General features: G+C 42.2%; 1 protein-coding gene and 1 long non-coding RNA gene across 3 annotated transcripts in view; one reads left to right on the top strand and one right to left on the bottom strand.

The window, feature by feature from the left end:
* Nucleotides 1-4,917, bottom strand: part of LOC109282866 (uncharacterized) — an 86,607-nt gene extending 81,690 nt beyond the window's left edge. The window contains exon 1 of the long non-coding RNA XR_009459114.1: nt 4,752-4,917. This is a non-coding gene — a long non-coding RNA (uncharacterized LOC109282866). The remainder of the gene's footprint in view (nt 1-4,751) is intronic.
* SYTL5 (synaptotagmin like 5) overlaps nt 1-13,517 on the top strand; it is a 167,307-nt gene that overhangs the window by 63,507 nt on the left and 90,283 nt on the right. For both annotated transcript variants that reach the window (XM_059720811.1, XM_019486270.2), the window contains exon 2: nt 1,192-1,690. In XM_059720811.1, coding sequence (XP_059576794.1) covers nt 1,572-1,690 — 119 coding nt within the window. In that variant the 5' untranslated portion in view covers nt 1,192-1,571. The remainder of the gene's footprint in view (nt 1-1,191; nt 1,691-13,517) is intronic.

Here is a 13,517-nt window from a genome sequence, read left to right as displayed (position 1 = left end):
CTTGCTGCTCCTCCAAGGGACTTGGCCCAGGTGTTGCAACGCATGCCCTGCTTGAGGGTATCTTCAGCATGGGACAGAGCCAACGCCATGTCTGTGCCTGCACTGCTGCTGCCTGCAATGGGGGGATTAAACCCCTTCCCATTCCCTTCAAGATACTGGTGTCTGGCTGCCGTTGCTCTGGATGCACAAGCAGAGCCTATCAATGCCCGTACCACTTCCATTTCTTCCTGCTTCAAATTTCTATGCCATTTATCATTATCAAAACCTTCCTTTTCTTTATTTTTAAAATGCAGGAAAAGCAAGACCTTCTTTCATAAGTAACTATGCAAGAAAGAATGAGGAAGGAAAGAAGCAAGCGTTGTATCAGTGCCACATGTTTTAGTTGTATCTGTCCTCTTCCAACATCAAAACTTGTAAATGTTGATTTAGTCTTACCCAACACAAGCTGTGTGTGTGTGTGTGTGTGTGTGTGTGTGTGTGTGTGTGTGTGTGTGTGTGTGTGAGAGAGAGAGAGAGAGAGAGAAGAAATGTAGTACATTTATATGCATATGTGTAAAAATACTTGTTTCTGTTTTTAGATAAAACCCTATATCGGCTTTACCCTCTTTCGTTAAAACTTTTGCTCAGTTTAGCGCAATGATGGATGAAACTTTTGGGATAAAAAAGCAGCAAAATGTTGTTATATCTTGTCGTGCCCCACATGATGCAAACTGAAGTGTTCCTGTGTTTTTAGTACCTGCAGATGGATATAAAGGATTTTTATAGCTTTGATTTATTGGGAAAGGCAGATGTCTCCTTGGTGACTGTTTCTTTCAATCTTCCTCTTGTTAGGTACTTTTTTTGCAAATAATCTGACTGAAATCGGTTAATTCATGTGCTACAGTATATCTAATATAATAAAAAAGCACACACTGAAGGAGGATAGCAAAATGAAAACTTCCACAACAGGAGAGTAGTTGCAAACGGAGTTATACAAGGGAGCCTATGCAGGAGCTTGTTCTTCATAGGTCTGAACATAAATGAATAGTAACAAAGAGAAAGTACTGCCTGTGGATGACCCATGGAGCAGTTTGATAGTTTGCAAGTGACTATACTTCAATTCTCTCATAGCTCTTGAACCATTATTTCATTTAGCCTTTTTACAGAAGTCCTGAATAATGTTAATACTTTCTCTTTTTTTCTTTTTTTCAGAGAGTTTGAATCTAAATATGCAGCTCTTATGTGGATTCAGAATATAGTTGTATCAAAAGGTTAAATCCCACACGACCTGTGAATGTGGTCCAGAGGCCTGCAGCATGTCAAAGAATACCAGCAAAAATGCAATAGACAACCTGAATTTCTTAAAGAAAACGCAACAGAAATTTTTCTCTCTCATATAGCTGGACAACTTAGCTACATGCTTTTGACCTCCGGTTAATTTAATGGAGATCTTCCTGTCAGGATATCAGTTGATTTTGTAAATCTGGGACCTTTGTCACAAACGTGCCTTTGAACTTACAGCAAAACATTTTATTGTTTAGAAAACTCAACTATTAAAAAAAAAACAACAAAACAAAAACCATTGAAGAATCATGTCCAAAAACTTAGAGATCATCAATTTATCATTTTTGCTGGAGCATGAGAGGGAGATGATAATGGGCGTATTGAAGAGAGATGAGTATCTGAAAAAAGTTGAGGATAAAAGGATAAGGTAACTGTTTAAAGCTCTTTAATTATTTTTAATTTTTTTTCTGTTGGTTAAAGTGTTCTTAAGACGTTGCTGATAAGTGCCAACACAAGGGTTTCCTGGCTCAGGTTGGAGCCTTGAATTTCAGGAGTGACATCAGTGCTGTTGCTCATCTAGTTAAATACAAGGAAGTAGGAGGAAAATACTAACATTTGTTTAGCTGCTCAGTTGTGGTGTATGCACAGCTACAGGGTGTAAGACTGAGGAATAAAATGATGCTGAATAAAATAGACTCTGGAAATGTTGGCTTCTTGCAAACATTTAAAAAAAACCCCAAAAAACGAAAAACCACTCTTTACCGGAAGAAGCAGTATGTAACTGCAACCCACCTCTGCAGGACCTGTAGGGATTGAGCGCTTCAGTGGGGCTTTTTGGTGCTTTTGGCTGAAGCTGATTCAATCAGTTATTAGATAAAAGCACCCCAAAAGCCCCACTAAAGCACCCAATCTATGCAGACATCAGGGAAGCCGGGTCCAACTAACATGCTGCCTATTCTGGGCATGTGCTGAAGAGTACGCAGAATTTAAAGTAAAGCACCGATTTGTCTTTTTTTAACGTCTGCAAGCAGCCATTAATACTTTTTTGTTAACGCACATAAATGAACTTTTTAGTGTTGTGTTGGCATTCTGTTTTAAAGCTGACTTACCATATTTATTCTAATAGAAGATGACACTGAATATAAGATGTCCCCCCCCAAATAATTACAGTCTATATATGGAAAATTAATTAATTTGTTATAACTTTACAGATATAGAATCTAATGATTGTAGGTTTGCGTTGAATTTGTCCCCCTCCCACTGTTACAGCATGGAAAATACATCTGGAGGGATCAGGTGGCCCCCTTTTCACATCCAGCTTATTCCCCTTTAGCCCCTTCCAGTCCCTGTCCATCCCCATTCCCCCAATTCACTACTGTCAGACCCTACTCTCCCTGAGTACAGGGAAGTAAAGGGAAGATTTGAAAAGTAGTAGGCAACCACTGATCCTCTGTATCATGGTATACATGCAAGAGGTCTACGGCCATCACACCAAGCCCTTTGAAGACCTTTGGTGTACCCACATAGGCAAGAGTATAAAGGATTGGAGGCTGCCCAAGACTTACCCCCACCCGTTAGACCATTGAGACAGAATCCAAAGGCCAGAGCCATTCCAGACATTCAGTGCTTTGATGGTTGTAGCTTCTGCCAGAGAGTAATAGATAAGAACTGCTGACTGCCTAACGCCTCAGCGAGGGCATGTTTCTGTCAGGGTGATGTCCCTTAGTCTTTCCTCAACCAAGGAGCACCCACAAGGCAGTGTGGGGCCAGGGCTTTGAGGTGCCCTATACTCCCCTTTCTCCAGGGGTTGCAACATTGTGGTATTTTATAGGAGCTACCCTGCTAGAAGTAACCCTGCCATGTTGCCACAAGGTCCTCCAGTTGAATGGAGTTTATGATCACTCCCAGTACCAAAATTTGAGAAGACTAACTTTGACACATGTACAGTATATAGTAATTTATTTCATATAGAATGCATGTATTTTACCTTTTTTGAAGCTGCTGCAAGTTTTATCACAGGTACTTCATAAGCACATTTCCAAGCAGCACTTTTGTACCTACTTATATATAGTACCAACTATGCATGATTAGGGACCTACTTAATTTACAGTTTTGTGGATATTGTGGAAACCATGAAAATCTAGGATTCTCCATTAAATCTACCATATACTCTATTCAAACAGGTTATCCTTGTGATATGTTGTTTGCTACACAAACCTGAACAATTGACTTTTGCTCAGTCAATATAATTCAGAACTGATTTGGCCCAAGACACAATTAAAAAAAAAAAAAAAAAAGTCAGTATGCTTGTCTAATACGGACAGTGTATTTTGTAGTCATGCTCAGTGTGGGCTCCATTTAATCAACTTCATAATTGGTTTCCATTACTGAGAACGTGCTGTTTTTGGCAGGAATATAATGATAGATAATGTATTTAATGAGCTTTCCTTGTAGACAGATGTAAGATGAGGAGCTTTTTCCCCCATGCTGATAAGGGGAGGGGGGGAATCCTCACCTTATAGTCAAGTAAATATGGTATTAATCATTTCATGCAAGGCTAACCTGCAACACAATGCCAATGCATGCTTAGAATTAATGACATCTAGAATTACAGCGTTCCTTGGACAGCTGCCATTACTTGCTTAATAAATGTGTAAAACATTTAAAATGTGATAGAGTTATGATATAATTAAATTTGATATTGCTTTGGAAAATGTGTATAAATTTCCCTGACTGATGCTAATTCCAATTTTAAGATCCAAACGTTCCTCTTTTATTCAGTCAAAGGTTCAGTTATACTCAAAGTAACAAAATATCTGAGACGTGTGTGCGTGCGTGTGCCTTGAATACAAAGTCGCTATTTAAGTGTTAGCACTGAATTTAGTAAAACAGAAAATAGGTTTGTTATGATTATCCAGCAGAAAGAGAATGCTTATTTTTTAGTATGTTACTGAGTTCATATTTGCATTGAGCACTTAATTCTCAACTCTACCTCTGAGAGCACTTACAAAAACCTTTGCCAAGCATTTTTATATTTGGTTGATTAGAACGATTGAAGAAATATTGGCTAATCTGGTAATCTGTCTGAATTTACTCCATATAGACAGAAATATTTAATGAATTTATTCTGGGATTCTCTGGGAAGGAGGGTGTATTTTCTGTGATCATTCAGAGTAAACAAGGGGCGGAGAGAGTATGTGAATATGCCATATGAGGCATCAGCAAGGAATGATCTGTGTTGCTTATCTCTACAATGAGACTTTAAGGCCCCTGATTCCCATTACATTTAAGACATGATTAGTAAATTAGTTGTTCCTTTAATATTAACTGGCCATGTGTGCATCTACATTTTAAGGCATTATAATGCAGTAAACTGTTGCGGGTGGTGTGAATAAAATGCCCTGGGCGAGAACGAGGAGGTAATAACACAGAGGCAGAGTCCCTTGGCACTTAAAGCGTAATGCAAAAAGTTTTATTTTTGTACTCACGTTGGTAGTGAGGCTCAGTTCTCTTAAAGCTGTTACAGATACTGCAGTTATTCGCTCCCCTGGGAGAGATCACTCGTTCGGGATACGGAGGGGTCGCCCTGGGTTTTGGATATCGGTGGGCGTTCACGAGACTGAGATAGAATTGGCCAGATTCCACCCTGCTCATTTAGTCTCGGACTCCGGAGTGTTCTCTTCCGGATTCCTTGGTTGTTTTATAAGACTGACACAATTGCCAGTGTCCCCGTGAACCAATTGGCTTCTATTATTCTGTTCGTTCCCTTATATGGTGGTCTCCCCCCGGGTTTGAGTCTCCCCCCGGGTTTGAGGAAGTGCCCAACAGTTACGGCAATAGCGTGACAATATACGCAATGGCTGCGGCTGCTATCTGTGAGTTAGTACAGTCAGTACTTTCCCAAAATGGCGGCTGCTTATCTGTAAGTTAGTACAGTCAGTACTTTCCCAAAATGACAGCTGGTCACTTGGGAGCAAGCAGCAAGTATTATACAACATAAACAATCCACAGATTTATTCCACATATAATGACATAATACATATAATGTGGAATAACTTTGTGGCTTGTTTATATCATGCTTTAAATTGAACATGTGGCTGGGACTTATCTAAACCCTGTGTCCTTCTCAGCTAGAAGACGCATGGGGTTCAGAGAATCAGTGATTCAGCCATAGACACAGCTTTAAATGTTTTTTTCTGCATACCTTGAGGTACCAGGCATGGCTCGTGAACATTGCAATGGTGGGGCAGATGGAGCGTCCCAGAAGTATTTCCGGTCCACTTCCGGGTTTCCTGGGGAGTCTGCTGCCCCCCCTGACCCTGTGCCCCCCTGGCTCAGGGATTGGCCACGAGGGGACCCCAGGTGCCCCCCCCCCAACCCAGGAGGCACCAGTCGCTGATCTGGGGGGGGCAGGGGAGACAGTCCCAGCACACTCCCTTGTGCACCCAGAAGTGGACCAGAAATGCTTCTGGTCCACTTCTGGGTCTGCTGCCGAGCATGCTGGGGAGCCCCCCATGCTCCTGTGGGATGCTACATCCACCCCAGCGTTGCAGCACTCGTGAGCTATCTGGTGCCTTGAGGAAAAAACATTTAAAGCTGTGCCTATGTCCAAAATGTTGAATCTCTCCGAATCGATTTGGAGGGTTCCGATTTGATTTGGAGAGATTAAAAGGTCTCCTGATTCGATTTGGAGTCAGAGATTCAGCCACAGAATCAAGGCTGAATCTCCGCTGAATTGAATCGGGGACCAAAGCTTTGCACAGCCCTACAACATATCCATGGTGGGAATATCTTTTTATCTTTAGCTCAAAAACAAACTTTTCAAGAACATGTTTAGTGCTTGGAATTCCAGTTGGTACAATCTGTTGCATATCTTACTGAAGCATTCCACAGAAGAATAGAGATTTGTTCCTCAGATTTATTTTCTGTTCTGGAAAGACACTACCTTTGCAGAGTATCTTTTCTCCCTCAAGAAGCTTGTCCTGACATTTGTTTGCTTTCCATTCCTATTAACATCCAGAATTTATAGAAGCCTTACAAAGGACATTCCCCCTCAAGGCAAAAACAGAGAGAACAGAGAAACACAAGAACTGCCAGCATATAGAACTATCAAGCTAATAAGAGGACTGATATTTGTATATTAATGTTACTCCTACATCATGTGCTTGCAGCTGAAACATTAATCGGTTAAAAGCATGTAATTAAGTGAATACTACTACTGTAGTTTGGAGTGCTGGGATATTTTTACTCAGCCAGATAATATCATGCACATAACAGGAAAATGCAGAAGAGAACAAAAGGCAGTCAAGGTTCCTTGGATGAATTTGATATATTTTATTAGACCAACCCGAATAGTTGGAGAATAGTTATTAAGCAAGCTTTTGGGTTCAAAAACCCTTCATCAGGCTAAGGAAGCTGCAGCAGTTGGTGCGTGCTCTTCCTGGATGGAATGAAAAGTAAAGAAGCCAGAGGCTGGGCTGGGCTGGGCTGGGCTGGGCTGGGCTGGGCTGGGCTGGGGAGTCAGTTGCCAGGCAGATTGTAATGTATCAAAAGTCCAATGTCTATGTTTAGTCCATGATCTCTAGTATCCAGCAGGTTGACGAAATGGAGCTCATAGGCTCGTCTCTGGGAAGTGTTGTGTAAGTTTCCCTTGAGGATCAGGACTGAGAGATTGGAGAGAGAGTGGCCCTCCTGTGAGAAATGTGCCCCCACCGATAATTGGGTGTTTCTGTCTTTGATGGATTTCCAGTGTGCGTTCATTCTGGTGCGCGGTTGTTGTTCGGTCTCTCCTACATATCTTCCATCGGGGCATTTGGTGCATTGGATGAGGTATATAACATTTCTGGAGGTGCAGCTGTAAGATCCTGGGATGCTGATGGCTCTGTTGTGGGGTGTAGTAATAGTGGAGGTGGTGGAGATGTGTTGGCAGGTTTTGCATTTCTTGTCCTGGCACGGTCTGGATCCTTTTGGTGTGTTCTGGGCTTGAGGAAGTTTGCTTCTGGTGATGAGGTTGGCGAGGTTCGGTGCTTGTTTGAAGGCTAGGATGGGTGGCTCTGGGAAGATCTTTTTAAGAATAGGGTGTCTGTCTAGTATGGGTTGCAATTTTTTGAGGATTTTCCATGCGGGTTCAAGGGAGGGGTAATACGTCATAACCAGCGGTGTGCGATTTGTGGATGTTTTTCTTCTGTACTGCAGCAGTTCATCACGTGGTATCCAGGTGGCTCTTTCAAACGTGTGATCTACCTCTCTGGAGGAGTGTCCTTGCTGGGTGAAAGCCTTTTTAAGATTGGTGAGGTGGCAATCCTGGGTGTTCTCTTCGGTACAAATGCGGTGGTATCTGAGGGCTTGGCTGTATATCACAGCTTTTTTGGTGTGTTTAGGGTGATTGCTGGTTCTGTGCAGATATGTGTGTTGGTCTGTGGGTTTCTGATATACTGTGGTCTGTATTTGACCCTTCTGGATACTGATCATTGTGTCTAAAAAGAAGATGTTGGTGCTGGAGTATTCTAAAGAAGAGAACAAAATACTTTTTTCACTGTATTATAATTGGTTAATTCTGATAAATAATACTGATCCCATATAAGGCCCTACTTATTTTCTTGGCTTCATAATATATACATAAAGTAACTGGAAATATCTTTTTGATAGAATATAAAATTGAAGGAGATATCAGATTTAATGTGTCAATACAATCTTATTTTTTAAAGAAAATCTTGGCATAAAATATTTTTAACATCACCTTATCATATGACCACTCTAGTTTTTAGCATTCTGAAGTAAAGAAATACATCAAGTTACACAAAGTCAGAGGAGATAAAAAAATGAATACAGGTTTGGGAGGAAGGTATAGTTTAAAGAGAGGAGTATGTTTCCAGGCTGTATATAATTCAAGGCCAACCCTAAAATATAAGGAGTTTTTGTTTCTGTTTCTTGTCCTTAAACACTTTTGTTTTATTGTTTTATATGCTGTTTCTCTTCCAGACTTTAAAAACATATTCCTGTGGAACAGTAGAGCCACAGTCTTTTTATTATTATTGTTATTTTTATTATCTTTGTTTTATTGTATTATTTTATTATCACATTTTATTAGCTTATTTCAGTTGTATATCAGAAGATTTTTGCAATGAAATAGGGAAGTAAAAATGTACTCTGAATATTTTTCTCTGGATTGTTTCTGTTCCAAATGTGAGCTTCATCTACTTGGTGTGTATGGCTTGGTCACTGTGGTGCTCAGCCCCATCTCTGAGTGCACTGTCTTACGAAAATTGTCTACAAGTAACTTTCTGGATTTAGAAAAATCACTTCAACCTACTGCTGATAAAGAACCATTGACCTAAAACCAATATTTGCACAACCAGCATGCATCTTAGTACTTCGTTGCACTACAATTGAGTTTTTAAATCCCATGGAGCTTTTAAATGCAAAGCTTCTTTTTAACCTTTGAAGTCCTGAATCCTTATGTAAAATAAGAAAAGAAGAAGAATGAAATAATTGATGAACACAGAAAACAAAAAAATGATTGTTTTTATTTCACAATGTATTGCTTTGTTGGTTTTTCCTTGTATACACTAATTTCCCCTCTGCCTCCTAGAAGCAGTTTAACTAGCCTTGTTCATTTTAGGACTGCTCCAGCCTGGCTGCTATATTATCAAGGATATGAATAGTTTGGTCTTTTGGGATAAATAGTATAACTCCTTATCAGTATAAAAGCTCCATAACTACAATTAAAAAATATAAGCACATCCTAAATATAGGAGAAATTTCTATCTCTGATACCACCCTGTGGTTACTCTTGGCAAATACTTTGAAAAAAGCTGAAAATAATTTTGAAAACTGTGTATGGAAATTGGTTCTCCAGCTGATTGGGTATTTGGAGGATTTTGTAAAGGGATAACTATCATAAATTATTTGTGGGCTGCATGCATTAGGTATATTGTACACATTTTTTGCAAGACTTTATAGATTGTTCTCTAAAGAAAATATATCTAAAGAAAATATATCTTATGCGATAGCATATTGCTCATCATACGTGCATGGGAGGAGTGCTGGCTGCTTGTTTGGCAGCTATCACATCTGACAAGTAAATTGCTCCATTTAATTCATTACTGTTTGAAACAAGAAACTTCAAATGTAAAAATAGTTACCATCTCCAGTACCAGAAAAGCAGATGCTTCTGCTGTTATCCATTCTGCTTAAAGATGAAGGATCCTCCATTAGTAAACCAATTAATAACTGTTGTGACAGTGACTCATTCGACTGCTCTTATAATGGGTACAATTGATCGTAGCAAAACATAGTAAGAAGCCAACCATTTGTAGCCCAGAGAGGTTTTCAACCTGCTAACATAATTTATGGTGTTTCAAAAAATTCCTTCAGCGAGAAGTTCTGTATTGTAATTGTGTACCATGTAATAGGGGCTTTTTATTTTTTCCTTCTCTTTTCAGTTTCATTCTCTCCTGGGAGGAATTCTAAAGTTCTAAAGAAAGTACATTAAGAGTAGTACTCTAAAATGGGGAGGGGAGAACTAGGGCAGAGCTGTTTCCATCCTCTCTCGTTGTTTTTTTTTTTTTTTTTTTTTTAAAGGAACTCTGGATCTAGTTTCCTGGCTGTGACTTGCTGTGTTCCTATAACCTTCTCTACATGTGCAGGTGAAGGTGTGATTGGATCTAATGCATATAATCACACAATCACATCTCCTGCCATGCTATACATCCCATAATAGTGCCATGCCATAATAGTGCCCCGGTAGGCTTCCAAATTTACATTTGTAAATATATCAATAAAACATTGACGAACTGATCTCTCTCTCTATATATAGTGGTATTACATTTTAATTGTGGAAGAACATGGATTTTGGGAATTTTAATGAGAGAATTTGGAGGCTTTTTATCAGAGAATTTGCAATTTTTTCAACAGGGAACACTAGGATCCCTGCTGGGGAGGCAAGTGGTGGGACCTGGGCAGAGGAGCCTGCCTAGGGCCAGCACTGGGGACCCAGCTGGGGGGCAGACAAGGTGGCTCACCTGGCCATTTGGGGCCAGGAGGACACACTTTGACAGTTTGAAGCAGGCCACTACAAGGAGCACATCTTTTGTGCAATAGCTGCCCAGATGGCAGAGCAGGGACACCAGAAGACATAACAGCAGTGCTACCCTGTAACAGGGAATCCTAGCCCTGTTACTAGGAGGCTAGGATTTGGACTTTAAGACCAAAGTCTTTAGGAACACCAAGTACCAGGAGGGCAGGGGTTAAAAGCTGACTGGAAGAAGATAGGGCTTTGGGCACAAATAAACTGAGTCTGGCAGGAGTTCGTTTTCTGGCAAGCTGCCAGGGGAAGGAGCTCCTGCAGAGAAGAGCTACCCAGGACCGTGGTGGCTGCCAGATAGACTGTTTACAGGGCTAATGAGGTTCCAGGAGTCGACAAGGTAGCCAGGGCTGGGAGACACTCAATACTCAAGGAGCAGTTTGGGGTTTTAAAGAGGCAGGGTGTGGCTTGCATGACTGGTATTATGTTATAGCCCAGGGACTTATATTTATGTTGTTATTTTAACAGGTAGACTGGGCTGAGGCTACTGGGGAGGAGGAGCCCTCATAGTGGGGCAGACTACAGTGTAGAGCCCTAGTGCCAGAGAGGGCACAGAGACAGGGTGACAGCGATCCCAGTGCCAGAGAGAGTGCAGAGACAGGGTTGGCAGCAAGCCTGAGGCCACTCAAGGCCAAATCAAAATTAAAAGTGCTAGTCTTTACATACCATCTGTGATGCATGGGCCACCGTGTAGGGGAGGTTTGGAGTGGTGGTTAGTGACCCCTGGTGTCGGGGGAGTAAATGGGCAGCCTCTTGCCTGAGAAGCATCAGAATCATTGTTGCATCAAGGCGTGGTAGGAGAGAAACATGGGTGGTTAGCCCAGAAACAGAGGGTCAGACCAACATTGGACAGGCTCAGGGATGGCCCCCTGTCACACAGCCAAAGGTCAACTGTGTAGCCACTGGAAGCTGACCCAGAGGTGCAGGCAGCTCTGCTGCAGTGCCCATGCCAGAGCCCAGGCAGCTGTGTGGTTCCTGTCTGGCTCTGGCAGGTACGCAGCCATAGGGCCGCAGGTCCACAGCAGTGGATGCTGGTTCAGGTGGCAGCAGGTCATAGCCAGGTAGCAGCCCCCCGCTGCCATACTGCTGCAGTGGGTAGAGGGTGCAGGGGCCACTCTAGGTTAGGGCTGCTTCAGCTAGTGTCCCCAGATACCAACTGGCTCGGCCTCAGAAGCTCCTGAGGGCAAGTACCCTTGAGCTGCTCACCAGGGCTGCTTTTAATACTGCTGAGACCAGTGTAGGTGCTGGCCCCAGCCTCTAGCTCCCATTGGCTGAAGATCCAGGAGTAGCTGGGAAGGGTCAGTTTGCTCCAAGTGGCACAATTTGCCCCACACCAAAGTGCATGTTCAGGCATGTGTGCTGAGGTAGAAATCTCCAGCACAAATTTCTACTGCTGCTGTTTGAGCTGCTGCAAGTGCACATGCCTGCGTGTGTGGACATGACCTCTGGCCGTGTCCAGATGAGCGCACACACGTCTGTGGTGCCACATACCGCAAATTTAGATGTTCTCCATGCTGCAAGGGAGTGCTGCCTGTGCATGCACTGCTCCGTTTTATTTTTCTGCAAGTTTTTTTTGACCCCTGGATATAGGGGTAAAAAAAGCCTGTGGGGAAAAAAGTGGAGCAGCGCACACACGCAGGCAGCACACACCACTCAAAAGTGGAGCTAGGACACCCAGAGCTGCACTGTGGCTCTTGGCCAGGCTCAACGCAGCAGGATCACTGCTACTGCAGCCCTGGGAGGTCCCCATGATCCTAGGTAAGGTTGCTGGGGCCAGCCCAGTGCTAGCCCTAGCCTCCTCTACCCCACCCAGGGTAACTTGCTGCGCCCTATAGCAGCAGGGCATGGGCATTCCCTGGGGACAAGTAACAGTAGCACAAGGTGTGCTGCAGCTACTTGTCTCTGGGGAACCAAACATTCCCGCTGATCTGGATGCACCCTTTGTGTCCAAGTGTAGCAATCTCCCCCTCTTTTCTAAGTTGTAGGATAAATAAATGCTCCGTGACCTGAGTATGATAGCAAGAAAAATCTGATTATACCATGGTACAGGTCTTTTCAGTACTGCAAGGGCTTTAGAACAATTTGGAGGCCATATTCCTGGGAACAACTTTTCTTAGCTAAGTACAGGCAGTCCAAAAGCCTGAGGCTGAATTGATTCAATCTTTGCAAATTAATCTAAGCTGTGTAGACTGACCCAATAAACAAATGAACAGATATTTACTTTTGATTCCAGAAATGCAGCCACATTTTGCAGTGGCCCAAGCCAGAAGCCAGGGCACACTAGAGCACGCCTCCCTACTTGACTAGAACAGACAGCTTGGGCCAAGGCTGTGAGTGGGGTTTGTGGGGAAAGTACAAAGCATCCTGCAATGCTGAAGGACTGCGAATTAACTTGAATCTGGAGGGGTTATGGGACAGAAGTTTAGTAAACCAATTTAACCTAAACCAGTTAAGTATGATACTATATCCATCCAGGTTTATCTTAAACTCATTTCAGCCACTTTGAAAGTGGTTTATGTGCTCTCAACTTCTCTTCTGTTACAGATTTGAACCAGTTTCTGATCACTTATACCATTTTATGTGTAACTTCTGTCCTTAGCCCTTGAACCCCAAATTCTGAGGAAGTAAACAGAGGGAAGTAATAAAGAATGTGTTGGAGGCATGGGCATTCTGAATTGGTTTCAACTCTTCTACCAGGTTTATGTGGACTAGTACCAAGCACTGACTCTAACTTATTTCTTTTGAGAGTGTAATTCCTGCTTCCCAGTCAGTATTATATTGAAAGATGGTTTTACAATATCTCATGTTTGTAAAATTACTTAGGACGTGGCTATTTATCTAGGATCTTAGCCCTTGGCCTCGTAGTCATTTATCAAATTTCCTCTTAAGCTAAGTCTACTTCTGTCTTCTGCTTTGATATTTTATGAGGGCATGTTCCTTGATATTTCTTTTCATGCTCTATTTAGAAAGGTTATTAACTACTTGAATTCTGTTTTTAAGATACTGGGTACAAGGAATGCAAAGCATTTCCTGTGCAATGTATATAGGGTTACCATATGTCCAGGTTTTCCAGACATGTCCTCTTTTTTTGGACCTCTGTGCTGCGTCTGGGTGGGTTTTTAAAATAAGAGCAAAATGTCTGGGTTTTCCGCAATCCTTGCCTGGCTGC

This window comes from Alligator mississippiensis, chromosome 1, assembly GCF_030867095.1.
Source record: "Alligator mississippiensis isolate rAllMis1 chromosome 1, rAllMis1, whole genome shotgun sequence".
Classification (NCBI taxonomy): domain Eukaryota; kingdom Metazoa; phylum Chordata; order Crocodylia; family Alligatoridae; genus Alligator; species Alligator mississippiensis.
This window is presented reverse-complemented; position numbering and strand designations above follow the sequence as displayed.